The sequence below is a fragment of the Mirounga angustirostris genome, unplaced genomic scaffold (assembly GCF_029215605.1).
Source record: "Mirounga angustirostris isolate CCGP_5_RB_7025 unplaced genomic scaffold, mMirAng1.0.hap1 SCAF_6, whole genome shotgun sequence".
Lineage (NCBI taxonomy): Eukaryota > Metazoa > Chordata > Mammalia > Carnivora > Phocidae > Mirounga > Mirounga angustirostris.
The window spans coordinates 38,227,361-38,253,360 of NW_026991714.1; the positions used below are offsets into that span (position 1 = coordinate 38,227,361).

At 35.7% G+C, this 26,000-nt stretch overlaps 1 protein-coding gene across 16 annotated transcripts in view; it reads left to right on the forward strand.

The window, feature by feature from the left end:
• Positions 1-26,000, forward strand: part of RPS6KC1 (ribosomal protein S6 kinase C1) — a 344,999-nt gene that overhangs the window by 77,530 nt on the left and 241,469 nt on the right. For 15 of the 16 annotated variants that reach the window (XR_010412288.1, XM_045877211.3, XM_054507978.2 and 12 more), the window contains one exon: positions 17,428-17,543. Coding sequence is in view for 15 of the 16 variants with exons in the window: in XM_045877211.3 (XP_045733167.2) it covers positions 17,428-17,543 (116 nt within the window). In the remaining variant the exon portion in view is untranslated. Of the gene's footprint in view, positions 1-9,485; positions 9,552-17,427; positions 17,544-26,000 lie in introns of all 16 variants that reach the window. The other variant, XM_064594167.1, reaches the window with a different exon arrangement.

The following is a 26,000-nucleotide window of genomic DNA, read 5'->3' on the forward strand; positions in this document are numbered from 1 at the left end:
TATATATTCACATATATGTATTCACATATATATGTTACAAACATATTTACTGAATTAAAAGTAAATTATAGACATCATGGTTTTGACCATTATGTAATAGACATTTCCAGAAAATAAAGTCATTCTTTTACATATCCTCAATGCAAGTATCACACTTAACAAATTTAAGAACAATTCTAGGGAAAGGGTTTTAATACTGGGTTTAATTTCTTTAATAGATATCCAACTGTTAAAATCGTATATATTTTTCCTTTCATCAACTTATTGGTAAGTTGTATTTTTCAAAGAATTTGTTTCATAGAAATGGTCAAATTAATTTTTTTCTCTGCTCCTTTGCTTTATTATTCTTATTGAGATATAATTGGCATATAGCATTATTTTAGTTTTAAGTGTATAACATAATGATTTGATATATTTATATATTGCAGAATGATCACAGTAAGTCTTGCTAACATCCATCACGACACAATTACAAATTTTTTTCTTTGTGATCAGAACTTTTATGATACATGCTCTGTACAACTTTCAAATACACAATACAGTATTATTAACTACTGACACCATGTTGTATATTATACCCCTTGGATTTATTTAGTTTATAACTGGAAGTAGTTTGTACTTTTTGAACCCCTTCACTCATTTTGCCTACCTGCCACCCGCTTGCCTCTGGCAACCAAGAGTCTGTTCTCTGTGGCTGTGAGCTTTTTTTTTTTTTTAATAGATTCTAAATATAAGTGAGATCACACAGTATTTCTCTTTCTCTGTATAACTTATTTCACTTGGCATAATGCCTTCAAGGTTCATCCATATTGCTGCAAATGGCAGCAATATGGATGGCTGAATGAATATTCCTGTGTTTGTGTGTGTACCACATTTTCTTTATTCATTCATCCATTGATGGACACTTTGGTGGTTTCTATTTTTTTGCTATTGTAAATAATGCTACAGTGAACATGGGGTTGCAGATATCTTTTTAAATGTTTTCATTTTCTTTGGATAAATACCTGCAAGTGAAATTGCTGGAACATGTTCTAGTTTTAATTTTTTGAGGAGCTGCCATACTGTTTTCCATAGTAGCTGCACCAATTTATATTCCCGCCAACAATGCACAAGGGTTTCTTGTTCTCCACATCCTTGTGAACTCCTGTTATCTCTTGTCTTTTTGATAATAGCCACTCTAACAGGTGTGAGGTGATTTCTTACTGTGGTTTTGATTTGCATTTTTGTGATTAGTGATGTGGAGCACGTTTTCATGTATTTATTGGCCATCAGTGTGTCTTTGGAAAAATGTCCATTTAGATTCTGCGCATTTTTTAATCTTTTTTGTTGTTGTTGTTAATGAGTTGGATGAGTACTTTAAATATTTTGGATATTAATCCCTTATATGGATATATGGTTTGCAAATATTTTCTCCCATTAGGTATGTTTGCATTTTCATTTTGTTGATGATTTCCTTTGCTATGCAGAAACTATTTAGTTTGATGTTTATTTTTGCTTTTGTTGCCTTTGCTTTCGGCACAAACCCTCAAATCTATTGATTATAGGAATTATTTATAGTATCTTTTTGTCTTTTTGATGTCTGTTGGATTTTTCCTGTTGTTGGTAACTTATTTTCTTAATCAGTCATATTAAGGATTTACTAGTTTTATTAATGTCAGAGTATTTATTTATACTATTGTATGTTACTTTTCTATTTTATGGATTTCTGTTTAGTTTCCTCCTACTTAACTTTAGGTCTGACATTTACTTTTTGAGTTAGGAGCTTATATCTTTGAGTTTTGGCCTTTTTTTCTACATATGTTTAAGGTTATAAATTTCCCACTAAGTACTGCTTTAACTACATTCCATAGGTTTAGCTATGTCATATCTTCATTGTTACAACTTCAAAATATTTTTTTTGTCTCATTAGTTTCTAAGCTGCTGTAACAGATTACCATGAATTTACAACACAAATTTATTATTTTATTGTTTTGTAGGTCAGAAATCTGACTTTAATCTCACTGGGCTAAAAATCAAGGTATGGGCAGGACTGTATTCCTTTCCAGAGACTTTAGGGGAGAATCTGTTTCCTTGTTTTTTCCAGCTTCTAGAGGCTGCCGGCTTGCCTGCATCCATCTTCTAAGTCAGCAGTGTTACATCCCTTTGACCATTCTTTCCTAGTTACGTCTCACCCTGATTCTCAGCAAGGAAAGGTTACCTGATTTTAAGGACCGATGTGATTTGGTTGGGCCTACTATGATAATCCAGGATAATTGCTCTATCTCAAGATTCTTAACCTTAATCACATTTGTAAAGTCACTTTAGCCAAGTTAAGTAATTTATTTACAGGTTCCTGGGTTAGGACATAGCCATTTTTAGGGGTCCATTAGTCTGTTTCTGTACCTGTGAATTACTTCTAAGTAATACATTTCTAAACATGATAAACATACTACTTAATTTTCCAGCAGTTGAGATTTTTCTAGTTATCTTCTTGTTACTGATTTATAGCTTAATTCCATGGTGTTCAAAGAATTTTGAATGATTTCAGTTTTTTGACATTTGTTGGGGTTTTCTTTATGGCCAAGCCACCCTGCCTATTTAATCATTTTAAATAGCTCTTGAAATGGGAATGCTTGCTACATTAAAAAGAATTAATTGAGAACTTCATGATACTTTCTATTACATGGACACTATTTGTTTGTAGGACACTAACTTTTAGTAGTCTCTGTCTTTTTTTTGGTAGTTAGCCAATCATTACAGAATAGTTATAACTACTTATGATTAAATTGATTCTTGATCTGCATGAGATATTATTAAATTATTCTGATTAATGAAAACATATTTTATTGGCTGCGAGTGAAAAGCTCACAAATACAGTCAAATTGTGTTGTAGAATAAGTTACCTTGATTGAGTCCAGATCAGTGATAACTCATTCTCCTACAAAAGAAAAGTACCCTAAAGGCCAATAAAGAACAAAGATGTTGAGTACTCAGGACAAATAAAAGCAGAAATTAGAAAAAAGAACTCCAAATTGAATTTCTTATTGTAGTTGATTGGTTTATTATTTATGGGGATAGGGGACAATGCCCTGACTTGTACTATTAATGAAAGGCCCATCTTTGCCCAAGCAACAAGAAGCAAGATTAGAACTAATAAATAATAAGAGGCAAAAATGTGACATCAGTACATGGTAATAATCCTTTTAAATGAAGTGATCCAGTAGAATTTGCATTGTGTGATCTAGAAAGGTCAATTTTGTTCCATTCAACAAAACTTTAATGGATGACTGTTATGCTCACTAAAATCAATGAGCACTTATAAGTTATTGAGGGGGGAAGACTGGTAAATAAACAATTTAAAAAGTGCCATTATTATGTACTTTCCTGCATTTTTCTCTTTTAACATCTCTCAGCTGTCTTCCATTTCTCTGTTTATCTTAGTTTTCATGATCCATCATTTCATAGTCTTTTCGCAGATACCTTAATCCCCCTTCTGATCTTTTATCACATTTACCTGGCAAAACTCCAGCCCTGGATTAATTTATCCATTTGTTTTGGAGTATCCATGTTGCTGTGACTTCTGGTTTACAGAGGCAGACAACTGGGCAGCTGAGTGCTATTGGAAGAAACCACATACTCTGGACAGATTGGTAACTAAAATGAATTCATTGTTACTAATCTTCACTGGACTCTGAATAATGTCTCTTATTCTTAATATTCTTTTGTTAACTTACATATATACAATCTTCAGTAACTATTTCATACAACCTCTGCTTTCCCGAATTGCCCGTTATTCCAACGACACTGTACTTTTAGTTTTCTAATTCTTAGATTAACCTTTTTAAGTCTACTTTGCCAGCTCCTTCTTCCCCACTTAACCTTTAAATGTTGAAGTTTATTGAGACTTGGTTGTCAGCCTTCTTAGCCTCCTTACCCTACTTTCTTAGGGGATTTCAACATTATATAATTTCAGTGACTGTGTAAAATAACACTGTATAATAGAAATACAATGTGACACACATATGTAATTAAAAAATTTCCAGTAGCCACATTAAAACTAGGACTTCCACTTACTTATATGTGGAATTTAAGAAATAAAACAAATGAACAAAGGAAAAAAAAAAAGAGACAAACCAAAAAACAGACTCTTAATATAGTGACCAAACAGATGGTTAACAGAGGGGAGGGTGGGTAGGGGGATGAGTGAAATAGGTGAAGGGGATAAAAACAAAACAAAACAAACCAAAAAACAAAAAAAACTAGGATTTCCACTGTTGGCCACGATGGGCAACAGGGACTGTATTTACCCTCCTTCCTGAAGAAACTGAAAAGCCAGACAAAGTATATGTAACAGTGGTTTTCAAGACACTGGACATCAGACAGTGGTTTTGAGAGAGATGCAACAGATAACGTGAGTCTTAAGATTGCCCAGCTTACTGTCTTGAGTTTCCAGGTTGTGGCTCAGGAAGAAGGAAGGTAGATGAATTGTGGCAAGACCTCCAAGTTGAGGAGATGGGGCCAAATCCAGCAAGACCAAAGCAGAGTTTGCAGTTAGAGCTTGCAGGAGCATTGCTTAATGCCTAGTGTTTTAGCTAGAGAGGAGATGGCTGTACAGAGATTTGCAGTGTCCCCTGGAATACTTAATGGAGTAGTGATTAGTGCATGGCTGTGGAGAAATGACCCAAGGTGAGAGAAAGATCCACTGAAATGATTAGGGGAAACATTCTGGGTGCCCACACAGGGCTGGGAATAGTGTCTATTCCTAATGGGTAGTCTTGCAAACCTCTTTCATGGGGCATTGGGTAGAATATTCAAAAGTCACTATTAGTGTGGCATAATAGTTTGCTCCAGACCCACCCTAACAAATCTCAGAAACAAGACCCAAAAGGATTAATAAGCTGCTTCTAAGAATCATAACTGTATTCCAGAACAAAGCTCAGTATTTGTAGGAATAAGAAGATATCTACCACCTAATAAGGGAAAATCCACAATGGCTGGCATCTAATAAAAAATTACCATTTATTCAAAGAAACAGGAAAACTATGACCCATAGTGAGGAAGAAATCTGTCATTCAGAATCCACCCAGAATTGACACAGATGTTAAAATGAAAAGATGAGGATTTTACAACTTAATAAAAATGTATTAATTATGTAGAGTTAAGTAGAGCAATGGAAGGTTTACAAAGGACCCAAATTGAACTTCTGGAAATGAAAGCTACAGTATGGGAAATGAAAAATAATGGCAGATTAGATACTGAAGAAGAAAGGATTAATGAAGTGGAGGACATAGCAATAGATACTATCCAAAATGAAACAGAGATGAAAAAATCAAGCAAAAATTAATATAACATCAGTAAGCTATAGAACAATTTTTTCTCCATGTAATTGGAGCCCCTGAAGAGGGAGGGCAAGAGGGCGACTATTATTTGAGTGAATAATGCCTGAAAGCTTTCCAAATTTGATGCAGATAATCTACAGGACCAAGAAACTCAACAAACCCCAGGCATAAGAGACATGAAAACCTATACCCAGGCACATTCTAATCAAATTTCTCAAAGCCAGTGTTAAAGAGAAAATCTTAAAATTAAAAGCAGGCAGACGCAGATAGAAGAACGAAGATGAGAATGATGTCAGATTTCTTGTCAGAAACAATGCAGTCAAGAAGACTGTTGATTAACACCTTTAACATATGTAGAGAAAAAGTCTGTCAAGTGAATTCTGTACCCAGTGAAAATATATTTCAAAAATGAAGGCAAGATAAAGAATTGTTAACTGTAGGGTCCCTGGCTGGCTGAGTTGGTAGAGCATGTGACCCTTGATCTTGGGGTTGTGAGTTCAAACCCCACATTGGGTATGGAGCCTACCATACCCCCCCCAAAAAAGAGGGTGCTTGGGGTGGCTCAGTCAGTTAAGCATCTGCCTTCGAGTCAGGTCATGATCCAGGGTCCTGAGATCCAGTCCCGCATTGGGCTCCCTGCTCAGTGGGGAGTCTGTTCTCCCTCTGACTCTTCCCCCTCTCGTGCTTTCTCTCTCAAGTAAATAAGTAAAATCTTAAAAAAAAAAAAAAAAAGAATTGTTAATTGAGAGTGATGGATATGTTCATTATTTTGATTGTAGTGTCTTTTTTTTTTTTAGTTGGTCTAGATAAATATCAATTTCATCTTTTCAAAGAACCAACTTTTGATTTCATTTGTATTCTCTTTTTTAGTTTTCTATTTAATTGGTTTCTGCTTCTTCGCATTCTTTGTGTAGTTTGCTCTTCATTGCTAGATTTGTTTCATCTTAAGGGGTGGAAGCTTAGGTTATTGATTTGAGATCTTTTCAACATAGGTCTTTATTTATTTATTTTATTTTTTTTAAAAGATTTTATTTATTTATTTGAGAGAGAGAGAATGAGAGAGAGCACATGAGAGGGGGGAGAGTCAGAGGGAGAAGCAGACTCCCCGCTAAGCAGGGAGCCCGATGTGGGACTCGATCCCGGGACTCCAGGATCATGACCTGAGCTGAAGGCAGTCGCTTAACCAACTGAGCCACCCAGGCGCCCTCAACATAGGTCTTTAAAGCTATAAAGTCCTTCTAAGTACTGATTTTGCTATATACCAGAAATTTTAATTATGTTGTTTACATTTTCACTCAGCTTGAAATTCTCCTTTTATTTCTGTCTGTTTTTGCTTCATCTGTTTTAGGACTCTTATTAGATGCATGCATGTTTATAACATATCTTTCTGATTAATTTAACTTTTAACATTATAAAGTGTCTGTTTTTGTCCCTAGTGACATTTGTTTTTCTTAAAATCTGTTTTGTTGGGTGTTAGTAAAGCTATTTACTTTCAATAGGTTTGTTTCTTTGAATCTAAGTGTGTTTCCTGTAGACAGGATACAGTTGGATCTTTTTAAAAAAAATATCTAGCCTTATAATCTCTGCCTTTTGATTGGCATGTTTAATCCATATACATTTAATATTTTTAATAGTGTGGTTGGATTTATGCTTGCCATTTTGCTATTTTCTACATGTCTCCTTTTCGTTTTTTACTGCCTTCTTGTGTGGTAAGTACATTTTTTTTTTTTTTTTTGGTGGACTATGTCATTTTGAGTTTTTTATTTTCCATAGTGGTTTTTCTGAAGATTATAGCAATAAATACTTAAAATATTGTACTTAAGAGTAAAATTACCTGAATTCTAGTAATATATAGAAAACTTTACTTCAGTATAGCTTTTTCCCTTCTTTCATCTTTTCGCTAGTGTTATCATATATGTTACATTTTGGTATAAGCTCTACACTGTAGTCTTATAATTATTGTTTAAATGGACTTATCCTTTAAATCAGTTCGGAGAAGAAATGAGTTTATCTTTTGCTTCTTTTAAGATTTTCTGTTTTGGCTTTTGATAGTTCGGCTATTATGTGTTTAGATGTGGATCTCTTTGAGCTTATCCTTCTTGGTGTTGTATTCTTGGTATTTGATAATCTTCTTGGATATGTAGATCAGTGTTCATCAATTTGGGAAGTTTTTTGGCTCTTTCTGCCTTTTTCTCCCCCTTTTCTATTTCGTGAACTGCATTATGTATATGTTGGTGTGCTTGATGCTATCAACAGGTGGTCTTAGGCTGGCCCCCCTTTCCTTTTTTATTGTTTAATTTTATTCAGAGTGGATAATGTTTACTCATGTATCTTCAAATTTGCTGATTCTTTTTTTTTTTTCAGCTCAGCGTGCTGTTTTTTAATTCCAGAATTTCTGTTTAATTTTGTTAGTTTTTGTGTTTTTATTGTTAAAAAATATTTGATGATTCCTTGTCTCTCTTCCTTGATTCTAAACCATTCTGTCTCTACCAAGCCTAGCTGACCTTTTGAAAATAGACTCTAATCATGTCACTTCCTTGCATTAAACTCATTACTTTGAGGATAAAATCCAAAGATATTATGGTCTATCAGGCTATGAGTGGTTTGGTTTCTGACTTTCTCTCCAGGCTCATATTGAACCAGTCCTATTCACTTACTCTTTTTTAGCCACAGTGGGCTTTTTTTTACCTCTTGGAAGGCACCACGGCCCTTCCCATGGTTGAACTTTTACACAAGCTGGGGTCTGTTTGAGTGCTTTAATGTACTTTTTCAATTGATATTTCCTTCTTGTTCATCAGGTCTCAGTTTCAATGGTGTTTCCTCAAGGGAACCTTTTTTCACCTCTGTTCACACCAGAATAGACTTTCTGAACTTTGCTGTCATTGCACACTGTTTTGCTTCAAGTACTTATCATATTTACAATGAAATAATTATTTGTGCAGTTATTGAATGAATATCTCTTTATTTGTAATATCCTTGAAGGCAAGGTATTTTCTCATTCATTGTATTTTCTGGCACAGTGCCTGTTACATAGGAAATTCTCTATAAATATTTTGAATGAGAATGACTCTATAAATCCATATAAATAGGCACTTGACCAGGGAGAAGGAGAAGGCTTATAGGGAAAGCTTTTGCAGGAGGTGATAAATAAGTTGAATTCCAAAGTATGTGTAGTAAACAGCTAGGATGCATGAAAGTAGCTCTTAAAAATACCAAATAGGTTTAAAATGTCTTCTGTCTAGGTATATCAGTACTCTGCACAGACATTAGTATATGTGTCTCAAAGGTTTGACAATGTGTATAATTCAGCCGTTTGAAATGGCATTAATTGTATTTTTAAAAAAGATTTTATTTATTTATTTTAGAGAGAGAAAGCACATGTGGGGCGGGGAGGGGCAAAGGGAGGGGAAGAGGACGAGAGAATCTGAAGCAGACTCTGACCCAACGTGGGGCTCGATCCCATGACTGCAAGATCATGACCCGAGCCGTAACCCAAGAGTCAGTTGCTCCACTGGCTGAGCCACCCAGGCACCCCACATTAATTGTATTTATTATTATAATTATTATATTTGTAGTAATCACTTTAAGTAGTGGGACTCAGTGTTGAGACTTCTTGCTTATCTGACCCTGAGTTTGGTTTCCAGCTTTAATAAGCTTCCATCCTATTCCCTTACCTAGTCTTAGTCATGTCTTTCCTATTCTAGCATCCTTGGAACAGGAACTCTGTTCTGTTTTGATCAGACCCAACCCCAAATTCTGCCAAATAAGTATTTGACCTAAAATTAAAGCTTGGCAGTTGGGAAACTGTTATTTGATTTGCTGTAATACTTTGCTCATGTTCTAGTTGGGAACAAGGTGGGGATAGACAGGCACTTTTAGCATATCACAGTAGCTAATAGTCAAGGGAAGAACGGAATAGCTCAGTTTAGAAATATTTGTATCAAAATGAGGAGCTACATAAGTTTGGACCCAGCAGGGTTAATTCTACACTATTTCTAATAAATTTAGTTGTGAAAATAAACATAAAACCTTGTTTCCTAAGAATTCTTTATTAGGATTTTTCTGTACTACAGGTAATCATCATAGATGTTTTAAAAATTGCCTTTTTTAAAAAGAGGACGGACCTTACAAAAATATTAAAGGGTTGTGCTGCTTCCTTCCTTTTAGATTTTATTAGCTTTGGAGACCAGAAAACTTGGGCCTTCAGGAATGTCCATTTGAGGATGATTATTGGTATGCAATATTAGTAAGTGCATAATAGTAATAGTAATAATAATGATGATGACCTTTTCTTTAGTTAGAACCAACACATATGAATATGAAACAATATATTTTGAGCAGGATTTGTTTCTTCATTTGTTGGTCTCCTGTCAAACATATATGTGTCTGGTGGGTCTAGATGGAATAGATACTATACATTAAAAACCAATAACGAGCCTTCTAAACTTAAATGATATTCAAGAGGCTTGGTATCCTGCAGCTGATGGGCTTAAAGTGCTGTATTTCCCATAGGTTTACAACTGCAGGAAGAAGGTCTGGGTGAATTGTTTTCTGTCAGATGTTTCTTGAATTGGTTATTTTGGTGTCAACTTTTATGTTGAGAGTTTCATGTTTTAATGACAAAAATGTTTACTGGAAATTATAGCTTGGAAAAGAGAACCACATTCCTGCTTCTGCAAAAAAAAAAAAAAAAAAGGCTAGGTAAAACATTGATGTAGGGTAAAGTAGCTGTGGAGTTTTATATTCAGATTGTATGAACAGTAAACAGAGCATCTAAAATAACCACTTGCACATTGCAACAAACACATCATCATTTGCTTAAAAAAGAGTTATAATTACAGTTGACGAAGCATGGACACCATAAAAAATGCATTAGTTTGGCTTGACACATTAATTACCTGTTTTTGCAGATGTTTTTATGTATTGTTGTGTGAACAGTTTGCAAAATAATTACAGGAAAGTCGTATGGAAAATAAACTAAATGGGTGGTTTCTCGTTTAAATATTTTCATTCATGTGAATCTGTGTGAGGCACAGCTGCTCTGTTGCAAAAGCAGAGAGATGAGGATTCTCGAAGGGTCTTTTACTAGATGGTCTCGGTCATCAGTATCCCCACATTTTTGTATCTTTAGCAACACAGTTTAAAAACATTAAAATGAGAGGGTTGATTTAATTCCTGTGATTACTGGAAAAAGCCTTAATTCTGCTCAGAAGAAATGTATTTTCAGGTGAACCAAACCAAACTAAAAAACCCTAAATGGAAAACTGCTACTTCAATACTAGCAGGTATTAGGCACTTTGTGGAGTCAATCATTATTTCATAATTACTTGAGTTACATAGTTTTATATAACTTACAGCTTAAGTCAACCTTAATAATTAAACATTGAGTCTTATGTAAATTACACAGAAGTTGAGTTTATTCTCTTTTAGGAAGTACTGAAAACGTAAATCTGCTTTTTCTCATAAGCTTACTGTGTCGCCATTAGTGGTCTCAAAGTGTGTTTCTTTTGAAAAATAACCAGATCATTGTACAGGCATATTGATTTTCCAAAATTGTAATTGTCAAACAATAAAAAGTTCATAGACTTTATTCTGTTTAACACAGTGGTTTACAGTGAAGTAGAATATCTGCGCTTGTGTTTCCCTCACTGATGCTGTCATGACAATTTTTCATAAAACTAAATAAAAATGTAAATTGTCCTTTTAGTCCAACCATACCACTTCTGTGCTGGGTTCCCCCATATTCCTTTCTTATGATTTCACCTATACAGAAGATAAAGACAGTAATTATAGGCATTTCCTGAAATGCATTTATTTTAACTAAGTTCAAGAAAGGCACTAAGTTACAGGAAGAGGTAATTGGAGCATCTCTAGGCATGAAGGTATTGTTATCAGACCATGTAGTATTGGTGCAAAATCATTCATTTGCTTTTCCATTCATTTATTAAACAAAATTTTTTGGAGGGTCTTCTATATGTGAGGTTTCTGTGACAACACTGAAATGGCTGTAAACATTGAGATAACTGTGTCTGGAACATAATAGATGCTCGGTAACTGTTGGGCATCTTTCTTTCTGAAGATGATAGGAGGAGCAGGAATATGTGATTGTGGAGAACTTTTTCACCCTGGTGGCTTCCTTACTTCCTGGGGAGGATTTTCGTTGTTATCCTGATATGGCCTTCACATGTGATATACTGTGGGTGTATTGCTTGACACATTCTTTTAATTGTTTAAATGTGGAGATATTTATCTTCATGTTAAATAAATCTGGAGATGGAATGGAGTCTGTTCTAATTCTGGTATACACTGAGTCAGTTTAATTTTTTAAGGTGGGGATGCATTAAAGGAGTCTGTGAAACCTTCAGGATTCAGAAGCATTAACTGCTTATAGTCAGTAATTCTGTTGATCACTTGACATCATCTCAAAGGAAAATATGTGATCCATTATCATGACATCAAGAAAACAATTGTTGGACTTTAGAGCCTTCCATGGATTTCCTACTTAAGCTGTCTCTTACAGCCAGTAAAAGAAATGAGCAAAAAGCCTTTGTGAGGTTTGGGGGACTTTTCATATTTACTAGTATAGCAGATAAAAAAATTCTTAGTTTATGTGGAGTTTCTTTTCCATATTTTCCCTTATCTTATTTTTATTCCATCTCAGAAGGCAAAATTTTAGCTCCTAGGTTTTAATTCTTCATTCCTTTTTCCTTTGATATATCTCTAGTTCTTTTTAAACTTTTTATCTTAATCTTTTAGAAGCCACTGATTACAGTATAAGGGATACTTAGGGGATTGATTATGTATCTATGTATGTATCTACCTATCTGGACAAGAGTTTAGTGTCACAAAGAGACTGGCCAGGCAACGTTCTTATGAAAGGATTGAATAGTTAATGTTTTGGGTACTCCCCTTTATTGCAAAACAATTTTAAAATGGGTTAGGCAGGAAAAAAATTATTAAATCTAAGAGAAGACTGTCTCTGTAGGCATTTAACGCTCTGATTTAATGATGTGTTAGTTTTCATTCAGTATTAACTGACAGGAAAACTGCTAAACAGCATTGAAGGCAGTCATAATTGAGGCAATGCCTGGACATGAATATTATTATGACTTTTGCTTTTACTATTCTTTGGTGACTTTTTGAACTTCTAGAGGGTCACATAACACTTGGTTTTGAAAAGACATTAATATGGGTTTGGTTAAATGCAAATGGGTTGCAGATTCCCTGACTGACCGGGTTTTGTTCTATGTGGAGAGGCTGATGGCCCCAGTTGTGGTAAACATGTAGAACATAAATTACTGTTTTTCTCAAGGTTGCCTTTTGTTGTCAGAACACTTAGCATAAGTCAGAAATGGTAGGCTATACCTGAAAAGAACAAAAAACCCATTAACTATAATAAATCAACACTAAAAAAAAAAAAACAACTGTAACCACCAAGGCCATCTCAAACAGGCACATTTTTTTTATGTTACTAAAGTTGTTAAAAAAAAAAAAGCACCAATAAACAAAAACTCATTCCCTCAAACCCACATTGATTTGAATGTTCTTTCTAATATGATAAATCTGAGTTAAAAACCTGGCATGTTTGACCAGGAACACAGTGGCAGAGGGGCTATTGGGAGAGTGTTTGTTGGAATAGAGAAATAGAGATAAGAATATAAGATGTGCCTAAGTAGAGTCTTATGTGGGGATTAAATTCTGTGCGAGTAGCAAAAATCAGGTATAGTCAAAATACTCTTAAAAATCCCTTAAAATTTTCCATAAAAGACGTATTTACTTTCAAGTAGTCTAGCATTGTTAATTTTTCCTTCAGCATTGCTTTTCTTTTGTTGAACCAATGATGAGGCATTTGCAATATTCTTTTTGGTGGCTAAGGGTAGAACAACAGAATTGGAAGAACTACTTTTTATTCTAGTTTGTGAAACTGATTTTCACTACTTCTGTGAATAAAAACGCCTTTTGGTTTTTTTATGGGTAAATGAGAAAAGGCCCGTGTTTTCCAAAGAAATCCTTGGGTAACAAGGATGTTTTGAGAGACCACTGTTTCTTAGAAAGGCCCATTCTCTTTCACACAGTGTGAAATTTATACCCCTTTGTAGCTCTAATTTTCTTGTGTCCTTGTCTGTCATCTCAGTCTCTTTCTGTCTAATTGTACTCTGCTATCTTGTCTGATAGGCTCCCGTCTCAACTCTTATGCTATGCTTATTTTCTCTTCATCTTTCTTCCCGTACTCACTCGTACTTATCCCATGCTCTGTATTTTTCTTGTTTGTTCTACTCAGTAACAGTAGCGCAATCCACTTCATCATCTGAAGCATGGTATCATAAGACCTGGTTTCAGTTTAGTCTCATAATAACTTTGCTAAGAAAGACATTCCACATTCCTGAGCCTTAAGTTCCTCAGTTAAATAAGGAAGGTAATATATCTCTTATAAACAGGATTTAATATTATGAAGGAGTGCCAAGAGGTGATGGCTTCTTAAATAAATTAGAATTTCATGATTCCATTATCTATAGACTGTCCCTTCTATAAAACTTAGTAACTTAAGTCAGAGTTGGTGCTCAGAGACACGCAGGATAGTCAGTGCAGTGTTTCTAAAAATTTCAGGGACAACTTTGGACTTTCTCATTTCTGTTCAGCTACACCCGATTCTTTCACAGATCATACTCTGTAATCACCCTATATCCATCCTCTCTCCTGATCAGAAATTGATAAGGTTGACACAATATACATAAGACGTTTTTTCTGGTACAGTGGAACTTTTTGACATAAAGGTTAGTAAATAATGAGAGTAGGTTTTCTCTTTTGAATGCCAGAGCATGGTGGAAATTCTTACTGTATCCAAATTATTAACAGAAATGTAGAGAAACTTAATGAAGGTACTGGTTTATCTTTAGGTGGAATGTAAAATATGTATCCATTTTTAAAAGCATTTATTAAGTGTCTACCTGGATATAATACTGAAGAAATAATGGTTACATGACCCAATATGGGATTAAAAGTTGAATTCCAGATAACCTAATTTTCCTTGAAAAATATTCATTATGGGCTGTGTGTGTGTCTTAACATGAAGATGAAGATAAGGTTAGAGTTGATGGAGAATTTTTAACCAGTTGATATCTGTTTAAAGTCATATTTATCAATAATTTGATCAGTTAAAATTATTCTGGAAATCCATAGATTAATCTTTTCTTCCTAGTACTTCACAAACCTCAGTAAGTGTCCAGCAGTAGAAATCTGCAAGAGGTGATTTTCATCCTTGGCTGCTACTATTGATCAGCAGTGGTTGTGACCTACTTTTAAGGGGCTGGTAGGGAAGGAGTCATAGTATGTATATTTAAGGTTACTTTTAAAAAGCCTTCAGTATTCCATCACTTCATTGTTGTTTCCATGGAAGCAGAACCACTGTCAGCAGCAGGAGTCCCATTTCAACTGCTGGCTTCCGGTTCTTGTTTCTCTGTTACTATGGAGACTGCCTAGAAAGCAGCAGAGATACCCAAAGTTTAAAAAACAGTGATTTGATTACAAACTGTGGTTTTAACTCTAGCTTGAATTAGGTGCTCCATAGTCTTGGCAGTTTTGAATTTCATATTATTTTGGGAGACAAATTAATTTTTTTGAATAAAGCAAATTTTGAAGTTGTGTTAAAGCTTGTAATCACACTGAGTTAAAAAACTAAATTGCCATAGTTTCTATTACAGTTTAGCCTATGCTGAATCAGAAATTTTAAGTGGGAGATTTAAATTAGGGCATGAAAGGTAGAACCTGCAATGAGAAGTGCTCATGATAATGGAAGTAGCAGAGTTCATGAACAGTAAACTCAAAACTAAAGGAGGAGTAATGTGTAGAAATAATGAATGTTTCTTATTTATGTGGCACATTTTACCTTCACAACATGTTTCAATTACTTAGGTCACTTTCACAGATACATTGTATAAAAATAAAAGATTGGGTTTAGAAACTCAGTGAATTTTAAGAACAGAGGCAGGAATCATACTGATATTGTAATTTTAATTGAAGTTTGAGGAGTTGGAGAGTTAATAAATGTAGACTATTCCGTGGTTAAGAAGTGATAGAGATTCTTGCCCGCAAGACTAGTTATATTTTTGAGTTACTCATAAAGGAGAGAAGAGATGGAATAGTAATGTAAAAATTGTGAAAAGAAGGTTGTTTTTTTTTGTTTTTTTTTTTTTTTTTTAGCAAAATTACAATCCCAATTTGCTTGCTGTTTTTCTTTGAGGGCTCTATTCAGTCTGGATTCTTCGGTTTGCATGTGAGAAAATTCACATTTGAGCTGCAGTAGGCAAAGAATGGCAGGAATGTAGCTTCCGCTGAAATCTGGGACCCCAGTCACACCAGGATTCCTTTTTTTGTCTCTCATAACTGCTTCTCTCTGTTAAAGTCCCTCTTTCTGGTTGGTTCTTTGCGCATTGGCAGAAACTAAGGCTGCTGGCAGTTCCCAGTCCTCTTATTTCCAGCGTCAATAGCAGAGGGGGACTGATTGGCCCAGTTTGTGTTGGGCCAATTCCTCCCTTTTCCAACTGTGGCCAAGAGGGTGGGGTTCTGTCATTGGTCCAGCTTGTGACAGAGGACTCACCCTTGACTGACTAGTAGGGGGCAGAGGAACAGAGATCTGAAACATGAATGCAGTTTTCTTTCACACCACCTTGTCAAGGGCTGGTAGTGGAAGTGGAGAGGTGGAGGGCTACAAAGGGGAGAAGTAAGGGCCATTACCCAGAAGAAATAGAAGATGCTATTCTAGGCAGAAATAAGGTTTTTCTACTAGTAGTCTTTGGGGGGAAAATACCTGCTTTACTATAATTCAGTTCAGTTCACTTCAGCAACACAGGAACGTTATTTTGTAGGATTTGGTTTAGAGAGAAGCCAAGATTGAAAACCTTTACAATTTAGTGCTTCTTGTATACAACTGTCTTTGTTGTGGTGTCTTTTATGTATAGTCTCCTTTAATCTCTGCAGTCATTTGAAGTATATATTTAGAGAATGAGGAGGAGGGTCAGAGAGTTGAGGTGATTTATCATAGGTCACATGACTAGTGAGAGGCAGAGCCAGAATTTAGATAACCATGGTTTCCAGAATGTAATCAAGGGCACTTTCCACTGTATGATCCTTGCTTTTTGGTTAACTTCATTCAGAAAATGCAGAAAAGTACTGTGTATGAAGTGCTTTGATAAAAATGAGTCGTAAATGTATAGAATATTATGAAAGGAGCCTTAGAGATCATATAGTACAGTGGTTTTCAAACTTTCAGTCATGGAGTCCTTTCTTCAAACGAAATGTTGTATCACAGTCAGGTATATAAAATGGGTAAAAGCTTAGGATCATTCCAGTCTAGAGAGGAGAGGGCCCGGTACTTCCTTCATGGGCTAGACCACCTCTTTTTCGAGGTCTTGAGTTCTTTGGATACCCTTTGTTTAGAGAAAGAGACAGAGACAGGGTCAATGACTTGTTCATTTTCCTATAATTATATATTACAGGGATTTCAATTACATTATTTTTTTCTCTTTTTTAAAAGTTTTTATTTTAATTCCAGTTGGTTAACATACATTTCAGTTACATTCTTATTTTCAGTCATAAGGTGGATGACGATTCGTTGTTAATGAAAAAACCATGAAGCTTACAAAAATCAGAGTGACTTCAGAGTTACCCTAAGTAATTTTATTCTCCAGTTTGGTGGTACTTTTAGAAAGACATATCAAATCCATGTGGTGGCTCTTACTACACATCTACTGCATTTAGTCCCAATTTGTTGAATTGGAATTGCATACTGCCTGGATTAGGCTAGTTTTCTGTTTGCAGAGCTTTTTTATACTACATTTCTTTTATATCAATACCTCCTATAAAAGGTATCAAGTTCTCTCTATATATTTAAATAGGAAAATTTCTGAATTTGGATAAATCAAATTTATGGTGGTAATATTTAGACCTTGCTGATACTAATAACTTTGATGTCTGTTCCAATTTTGAATCTCTCTTCTTTTTAGTTAGAAATGTGAACAAGTGATGAACTGGGTAAAAAGTTAATCTTCAGATTGGATAAAAGAAAATTTGTTTATTTTTCACATGTCCTGGCTTTGTTTTCTCCTTTTAGGAGAGTCAAGCCCGACCCGTCGAGAAGCTGTGAAGAGAAGAACAGCAGAGTATCTCATGCGAGCAGAGAGTCTTTCCAGCCTTTATGGAAAACCTCAACTTGATGATGTATCTCAGGTATGTCTTACATTTCATTTTGTATTTTTTTTAGCCATTTTTGCTGTGCTGTGTCTTGGCTTTATTTATAATTAGAATGTTTGAGAATATTGGTCTTTGGAATTTTATCAGTAATTTTATAACAAGTTACCGGTGGGAAGAGCATTAAAGCGAGCCACCAAATGTGGAAGAAAACGGGACTTGCTTTCTCCTTTTTCTTAGCCCTTTGTCCCTTACTCTACCCTTAAAACTCCATGTGTTAAAATGATGGTAATTTGTACTGAATTTTATTTGAAAAATTCTTAAGGTTAATTAATGGTTTTTGTACAATTCCTGTACAGTTTTATTGATTCATGCTAAAACTATTTAAACGTAAGTCCTACAGCTGCTATATATAGATCACCTAGAATTATAAAGGCATAATTCTTTTTTTTTTTTTTTTAAAGGTTTTATTTATTTGACAGAGAGAAAGACAGCCAGAGAGGGAGCACAAGCAGGGGGAGTGGGAGAGGGAGAAGCAGGCTTCCCGCGGAGCAGGGAGCCCGATGCGGGGCTCGATCCCAGGACCCTGGGATCATGACCTGAGCCGAAGGCAGACGCTTAATGACTGAGCCACCCAGGCGCCCCTAAAAGCATAATTCTAACAGGGTTATTTAGGTTAGGACTATCTTTACTTAGTCTGGTCTAGAAAGCAGGTGAATGCTTAAAACATTGGAAACATTATTTATTATTTATTTTTTATTGTTTTAATGTCATATCTATCTGGATTTGGCACATATCAAGAAGTAACTTTTCTGGGGGCGCCTGGGTGGCTCAGTTGTCTGTCTCTCTCTCTCTGTCAAATAAATAAATAAAAATCTTAAAAAAAAAAGTTTCTTCTTTATATAAACTAAGTTTTTTCTGATATAATTTAAGAATTATATCTTCTAGAGATGGGAGAAAGTGCTTATTTTCTTAATTGATCTAAGATTCAGGTGAGCTTGTTCGTATCCCAGCTGTGTCATTTGAAGCCATGGAAGACTGGACAATCTTAGCTTCAGTTTCTACATCTGAATAATGATAATATTAATTCCTTTCTGGGTTATTGTTAAGGATTAAATGAGTTTAAAAAAATCACTCATATATATACATACGAGTGTGTGTATACATATATGTGTGTATACATACATATACACACAGTGTGTGTATATGTATGTATATATATGTGTGCACGTGTGCATTCACACACCCACACAAATACTGCAAATCAAGTGCCTACCTCATAAAAAGACCAGCCTATAAGCTAAGCTTATAAGAGTAGCTTAATAAGTGTTAGCCCTGTTTTTCATCTCCCTTCACATACTGCTTTGTATATTTTTTTCCATATTTTTTAATTCTTATATACTTTTTGACAATTATAACATGTCTCAATTTTCTAGTTTTAAAAATAGCCCAGTACTTAACTGGGCTATTAGACTTTTTGTTGCTGATTTTCTGAGTCCTTTTCATTTTGTGTGTGACCTTTTAAAATATGCAATTATCAAACAAATACTTATTAGTGAGAATTCTCATTGGTAAGTGTTTGACCGTTCCTTTTTTTTGTTTTAGAGAGAGCAAGAATGTGTGTGTGGTGGGGGGAGAGGCAGAGGGAAAGAGAGAGAATCTTAAGCGGGCTCCACACCCAGTGCAGAGCCCAATGTGGGGCTTGATTTCATGACCCTGAGATCATGACCTGAGCTGAAATCAAGAGTCGGGCACTTAACCGACTGAGCCATCCAAGAGTCCCTGACCATTACTTTTAGAATAAAAAAATTACAATTCTATTTGGAAGTAATATACTTTTGTAACTTGTTCTTATATAATGAAAATGTTTTAAATAAGATATCTGCTATTTCATTTTCAGATTATTATTCTGTGTTCTGTTTGCTAATCTTTTCCTATTTTCTATCATTGTTGGTTTAATTGTATTATTGTTTATTTTTAAACTCCTTACTATTTTATCCTTTTTAAATGAATATTTATCTAAAGATTACTTTGAACTCAAGTCTTATTTTCTATGGGGTTGACAGCCCTCCCTGTGTCCAATCCTGATGTGTACTTTCTCAATCCCATTTTGGGGGACAATTATAAAAGTATTAAATAGGATGGGCCTCTATGAACTTACTTGTTTTACTAATTCATCTTGTATGTAAATATTCTAACAGTTTTAGAAAATTACTAGTATTTTATTCTTTCCATTAATGTTACCTTTGAATGTTCTACCTATTCTTACTCCTCAAACTCCCTACTTATGCAGCCCCTGTTATAGTTTTCCATAATCACTTCTGTGAACAATAATTTATTAAGCAAATAAATATATAAAGCCTGCTGTATAGCTTTTGACTTGGAGAAAGGAACCATAAATCAGTCAGAAATTCCCTTCGAGCGTAACTTCTAATGAAAATTAAACAAAGGAGATCTAATACAGGAGAACTGGTTGTATTAGATTATATATTAATTCACTAAGCATTGGTTAAGACTCTATGAATATATTATCAATATATTGATAGATATCCTTTGGAGTTATACAAAAGATAATGACACAGTCTCTGCTTTTGCAAACTGTATATAGTATAATTGAAGCCCCAAAATATGCATCTCATTGAGGAAACAAAAGTTAGAATGGTCAGAGTCATGAAGAATAATGGGAACTTGTATCAAAAAAGGGTAAAAAGAACTACCTAGTGAATCAGATTTGATGTGCTAGGATTTTTTTCAACTCTTAGGCAAGGATGCTAGAGGACAGTTTTTCTTGCTAGAACAAGATGTTTCTCTTTGGTTACTATTTGCTTTTTATTTCACTTCTGTATTTTATGCTGTTGAACCTGGCCCTTAGTTAGGTCAGAGGCATGCTTATTTTCTTATCTATTATTTAACTTAAATGTCTTCTTGAGGTTCTTGATGAGCTTGGTGAATTCACTATTTCCTTCTTTAACCCTCTTTGGGCTTCAGTTTCAACCAACACAATGAGAGGATCAGTATAAGTGATTTCTAAGGCCCTTTTAGCTCTTAAATTCTGTGCAAAGCAGATATTATTTCTCTCTAGAATCCATGTGCAAGTATTTCTTTCTAGCCTGGTTGATTAGGAATATAAAGGAATACCTTCTGGTTTTAAAATTTTGTGTTGATTGTTTTTGTCCCCATTGGTGCAGTCCAGGTCATGACTCATTCCACCCGAGTTTTCTGTGCTGATTTAAGCTTTTGCTTTATTGAATTTATTTATGAGACTCTTTTGTGGTAAATATAAAAGTTCTGAACTTCCCAGTCATTGATGGTAATATCCTTTTTAAAAAAGGACAGAAAGGAGCAAAAGCACTCTTTGTTTTCTGCATTACTTTATTATTAATAGGCTCTAAGAAAACTTAAGGGGCAGGTTTCAGAAAAAAAGGAAGTGAACTTTGAAGTAAAGGTGAAGTCTTTTTTTTTTTTTTAGGCATTTAAAAAAAGATTTTATTTTATTTATTTTTAAAAATTTTTTTATTGTTATGTTCATCACCATACATTACATCATTAGTTTTTGATGTAGTGTTCCATGATTCATTGTTTGTGCATAAAACCCAGTGCTCCATGCAGAACGTGCTCTCTTTAATACCCATCACCAGGCTAACCCATCCTCCCACCCCCCTCCCCCCTAGAACCCTCAGTTTGTTTTTCAGAGTCCATCGTCTCTCATGGTTTGTCTCCCCCTCCAATTTCCCCCGCTTCATTCTTCCCCTCCTGCTATCTTCTTTTTTCTTTTCTTAACATACATTGCATTATTTGTTTCAGAGGTACAGATCTGAGATTCAACAGTCTTGCACAATTCACAGCGCTCACCATAGCACATACCCTCCCCAATGTCTATCATCCAGCCACCCATCTCTCCCACGCTACCCCCCACTCCAGCAACCCTCAGTTTGTTTCCTGAGATTAAGAATTCCTCATATCAGTGGGGTTATATGATACATGTCTTTCTCTGATTGACTTATTTCGCTCAGCATAACACCCTCCAGTTCTATCCACATCGTTGCAAATGGCAAGATCTCATTCCTTTTGATGGCTGCATAATATTCCATTATATATATATATACCACATCTTCTTTATCCATTCATCTGTCGATGTCCATCTTGGCTCTTTCCACAGTTTGGCTATTGTGGACATTGCTGCTACAAATGTCGGGGTGCACATACCCCTTCGGATCCCTACATTTGTATCTTTGGGGTAAATACCCAGTAGTACAATTGCTGGATCATATGGTAGCTCTATTTTCAACTTTTTGAGGAACCTCCATACTGTTTCCCAGAGTGGTTGCACCAGCTTGCATTCCCACCAACAGTGCAGAGGATTCCCCTTTCTCCGCATCCCCACCAACATCTGTCGTTTCCTGACTTGTTAATTTTCGCCATTCTGACTGGTGTGAGGCGGTATCTCATTGAGGTTTTGATTTGGATTTCCCTGATGCTGAACGATGTTGAGCACTTTTTCATGTGTCTGTTGGCCATTTGGATGTCTTCTTTGGAAAAATGTCTGTTCATGTCTTCTGCCCATTTCTTGATTGGATTCTTTGTTCTTTGGGTGTTGAGTTTGATAAGTTCTTTATAGACTTTAGATCTAGCCCTTTATCTGATATGTCATTTGCAAATATCTTTTCCCATTCTGTCGGTTCTCTTTTGGTTTTGTTGACTGTTTCTTTTGCTGTGCGAAAGCTTTTTATCTTGATGAAGTCCCAATAGTTCATTTTTGCCCTTGTTTCCCTTGCCTTTGGTGATGTTTCTAGGAAGAAGTTGCTGCGGCTGAGGTCGGAGAGGTTGCTGCTTGTGTTCTCCTTTAGGATTTTGATGGACTCCTGTCTCACATTGAGGTCTTTCAACCATTTGGAGTCTATTTTTGTGTGTGGTGTAAGGAAATGGTCCAGTTTCATTCTTCTGCATGTGGCTGTCCAATTTTCCCAGCACCATTTTGAAGAGACTGTCTTTGTTCCATTGGACATTCTTTCCTGCTTTGTCAAAGAGTAGTTGACCATAGAGTTGAGGGTCCATTTCTGGGCTCTCTATTCTGTTCCATTGATCTATGTGTCTGTGTTTGTGCCAGTAAAATACTGTCTTGATGATGACAGCTTCGTAATAGAGCTGGAAGTTCGGAATTGTGATGCCACCAGCTTTGGTTTTCTTTTTCAACATTCCTCTGGCTATTCGGGGTCTTTTCTGGTTCCATACAAATTTTAGGATTATTTGTTCCATTTCTTTGAAAAAAGTGGATGGTATTTTGATGGGGATTGCATTGAATGTGTAGATTGCTCTAGGTAGCATTGACATCTTCACAATATTTGTTCTTCCAATCCATGAGCATGGAACGTTTTTCCATTTCTTTGTGTCTTCCTCAATTTCTTTCATGAGTATTTTATAGTTTTCTGAGTACAGATCCTTTGCCTCTTTGGTTCGATTTATTCCTAGGTATCTTATGGTTTTGGGTGCAATTGTAAATGGGATCGACTCCTTAATTTCCCTTTCTTCTGTCTTGTTGGTGTATAGGAATGCCACTGACTTCTGTGCATTGATTTTCTATCCTGCCACTTTACTGAATTCCTGTATGAGTTCTAGCAGTTTTGGGGTGGAGTCTTTTGGGTTTTCCACATAAAGTATTATATCATCTGCAGAGAGTGAGAGTTTGACTTCTTCTTTGCCAATTTGGATGCCTTTGATTTCTTTTTGTTGTCTGATTGCTGTGGCTAGGACATCCAATACTATGTTGAATAGCAGTGGTGATAGTGGACATCCCTGCTGCGTTCCTGACCTTAGGGGGAAAGCTCTCAATTTTTCCCCATTGAGAATGATATTCGCTGTAGGTTTTTCAGAGATGGCTTTTATGATATTGAGGTATGTACCCTCTATCCCTATACTCTGAAGCGTTCTGATCAAGAAAGGATGCTGTACTTTGTCAAAAGCTTTTTCTGCATCTATTGAGAGGATCATATGATTCTTGTTCTTTCTTTTGTTAATGTATTGTATCACATTGATTGATTTGCGGATGTTGAACCAACCTTGCAGCCCAGGGATAAATCCCACTTGGTCGTGGTGAATAATCCTTTTAATGTACTGTTAGAAACTATTGGCTAGTATTTTGGTGAGAATTTTTGCATCCATGTTCATCAGGGATATTGGTCTGTAATTCTCCTTTTTGATGGGGTCTTTGTCTGGTTTAGGGATCAAGGTAATGGTGGCCTCATAAAACGAGTTTGGAAGTTTTCCTTCCATTTCTATTTTTTGGACAGTTTCAGAAGAATAGGTATTAATTCTTCTTGAAATGTTTGGTAGAATTCCCCTGGGAAGCCGTCTGACCCTGGGCTTTTGTTTTTTGGGAGATTTTTGATGACTGCTTCAATTTCCTGAGTGGTTATAGGTCTGTTCAGGTTTTCTATTTCTTCCTGGTTCAATTTTGGTAGTTGATACATCTCTAGGAATGCATCCATTTCTTCCAGGTTATCTAATTTGCTGGCATAGAGTTGCTCATAATATGTTCTTATAATTGTTTGTATTTCTTTGGTGTTGGTTGTGATCTCTCCTTTCATTCATGATTTTGTTGATTTTGTTGTTCATTTCTCTTTTCTTTTTGATAAGTCTGGTCAGGGGGTTATCAGTCTTGTTAATTCTTTCAAAGAACCGGCTCCTAGTTTCATTGATCTGTTCTACTGTTCTTTTGGTTTCTATTTCATTGATTTCTGCTCTGATCTTTATGATTTCTCTTCTCCTGCTGGGTTTCGGCTTGATTTGCTGTTCTTTCTCCAGCTCCTTTAGGTGTAGGGTTAGGTTGTGTACTTGAGACCTTTCTTGTTTCTTGAGAAAGGCTTGTATTGCTATATACTTTCCTCTTAGGACTGCCTTTGCTGCATCCCAAAGATTGTGAATAGTTGTGTTTTCATTTTCATTGGTTTCCATGAGTTTTTTTAATTCTTCTTTAATTTCCTGGTTGACCCATTCATTCTTTAGTAGGATGCTCTTTAGCCTCCATGTATTTGAGTTCTTTCCAACTTTCCTCTTGTGATTGAGTTCTAGTTCCAAAGCATTGTGGTCTGAAAATAGGTAGGGAATGATCCCAGTCTTTTGGTACCGATTGAGACCTGATTTATGACCTAGGATGTGATCAATTCTGGAGAATGTTCCATGGGCACTAGAGAAGAATGTGTATTCCGTTGCTTTGGGATGAAATGTTCTGAATATGTCTGTGAAGTCCATTTGGTCCAGTGTGTCATTTAAAGTCTTTATTTCCTTGTTGATCTTTTGCTTAGACGATCTGTCCATTTCAGTGAGGGGGGTGTTAAAGTCCCCCACTATTATTGTATTGTTGTCGATGTGTTTCTTTGCTTTTGTTATTAATTGCCTTATATAATTGGCTGCTCCCATGTTAGGGGCATAGATATTTACAATTGTTAGATCTTCTTGTTGGGTAGACCCTTTAAGTAGGATATAGTGCCTTCCTCATCTATTACAATCTTTGGTTTAAAATCTAATTTGTCTGATGTGAGGATTGCCACCCCAGCTTTCTTTTGGTGTCCATTAGCATGGTAAATGGTTTTCCACCCCCTCACTTTCAATCTGGGGGTGTCTTTGGTTCTAAAATGAGTCTCTTGCAGACAGCATATCGATGGGTCTTGTTTTTTAATCCAGTCTGATAGCCTGTGTCTTTTGATTGGGGCATTGAGCCCATTTACATTCAGGGTAACTATTGAAAGATAGGAATTTAGTGCCATTGTATTGCCTGTAAGGTGACTGTTACTGTATATTGTCTGTGTTCCTTTCTGGTCTATGTTGCTTTTAGGCTCTCTCTTTGCTTAGAGGACCCCTTTCAAGATTTCATGTAGGGCTGGTTTTGTGTTTGCAAATTCCTTTAGTTTGTGTTTGTCCTGGAAGCTTTTTATCTCTCCTTCAATTTTCAATGACAGCCTAGCTGGTTAGAGTATTCTTGGCTGCATATTTTTCTCATTTAGTGCTCTGAATATATCCTGCCAGTCCTTTCTGGCCTGCCAAGTCTCTGTGGATAGGTCTGTTGCCAGTCTAATGTTTCTACCCTTGTAGGTTACATATCTCTTCTCCCGGGCTGCTTTCAGGATTTTCTCTTTGTCTATGAGATTCGTAAGTTTTACTGTTAGATGTCCAGGTGTTGACCTATTTTTATTGATTTTGAGAGGGCTTCTCTGTGCCTCCTGGATTTTGATGCCTGTTTCCTTCTCCAAATTAGGGAAGTTCTCTGCTATAATTTGCTTCAATATACCTTCTGCCCCCCTCTCTCTTTCTTCTTCTTTTGGGATCCCACTTATGTTGTTTAGTCTTATGGTATCGCTTATCTCTCGAATTCTGCCCTCGTGATCCAGTAGTTGTTTATCTCTCTTTTTCTCAGCTTCTTTATTTTCCATCATTTGGTCTTCTAGCTCACTGATTCTCTCTTCTGCCTCATTTATCCTAGCAGTTAGCGCCCCCATTTTT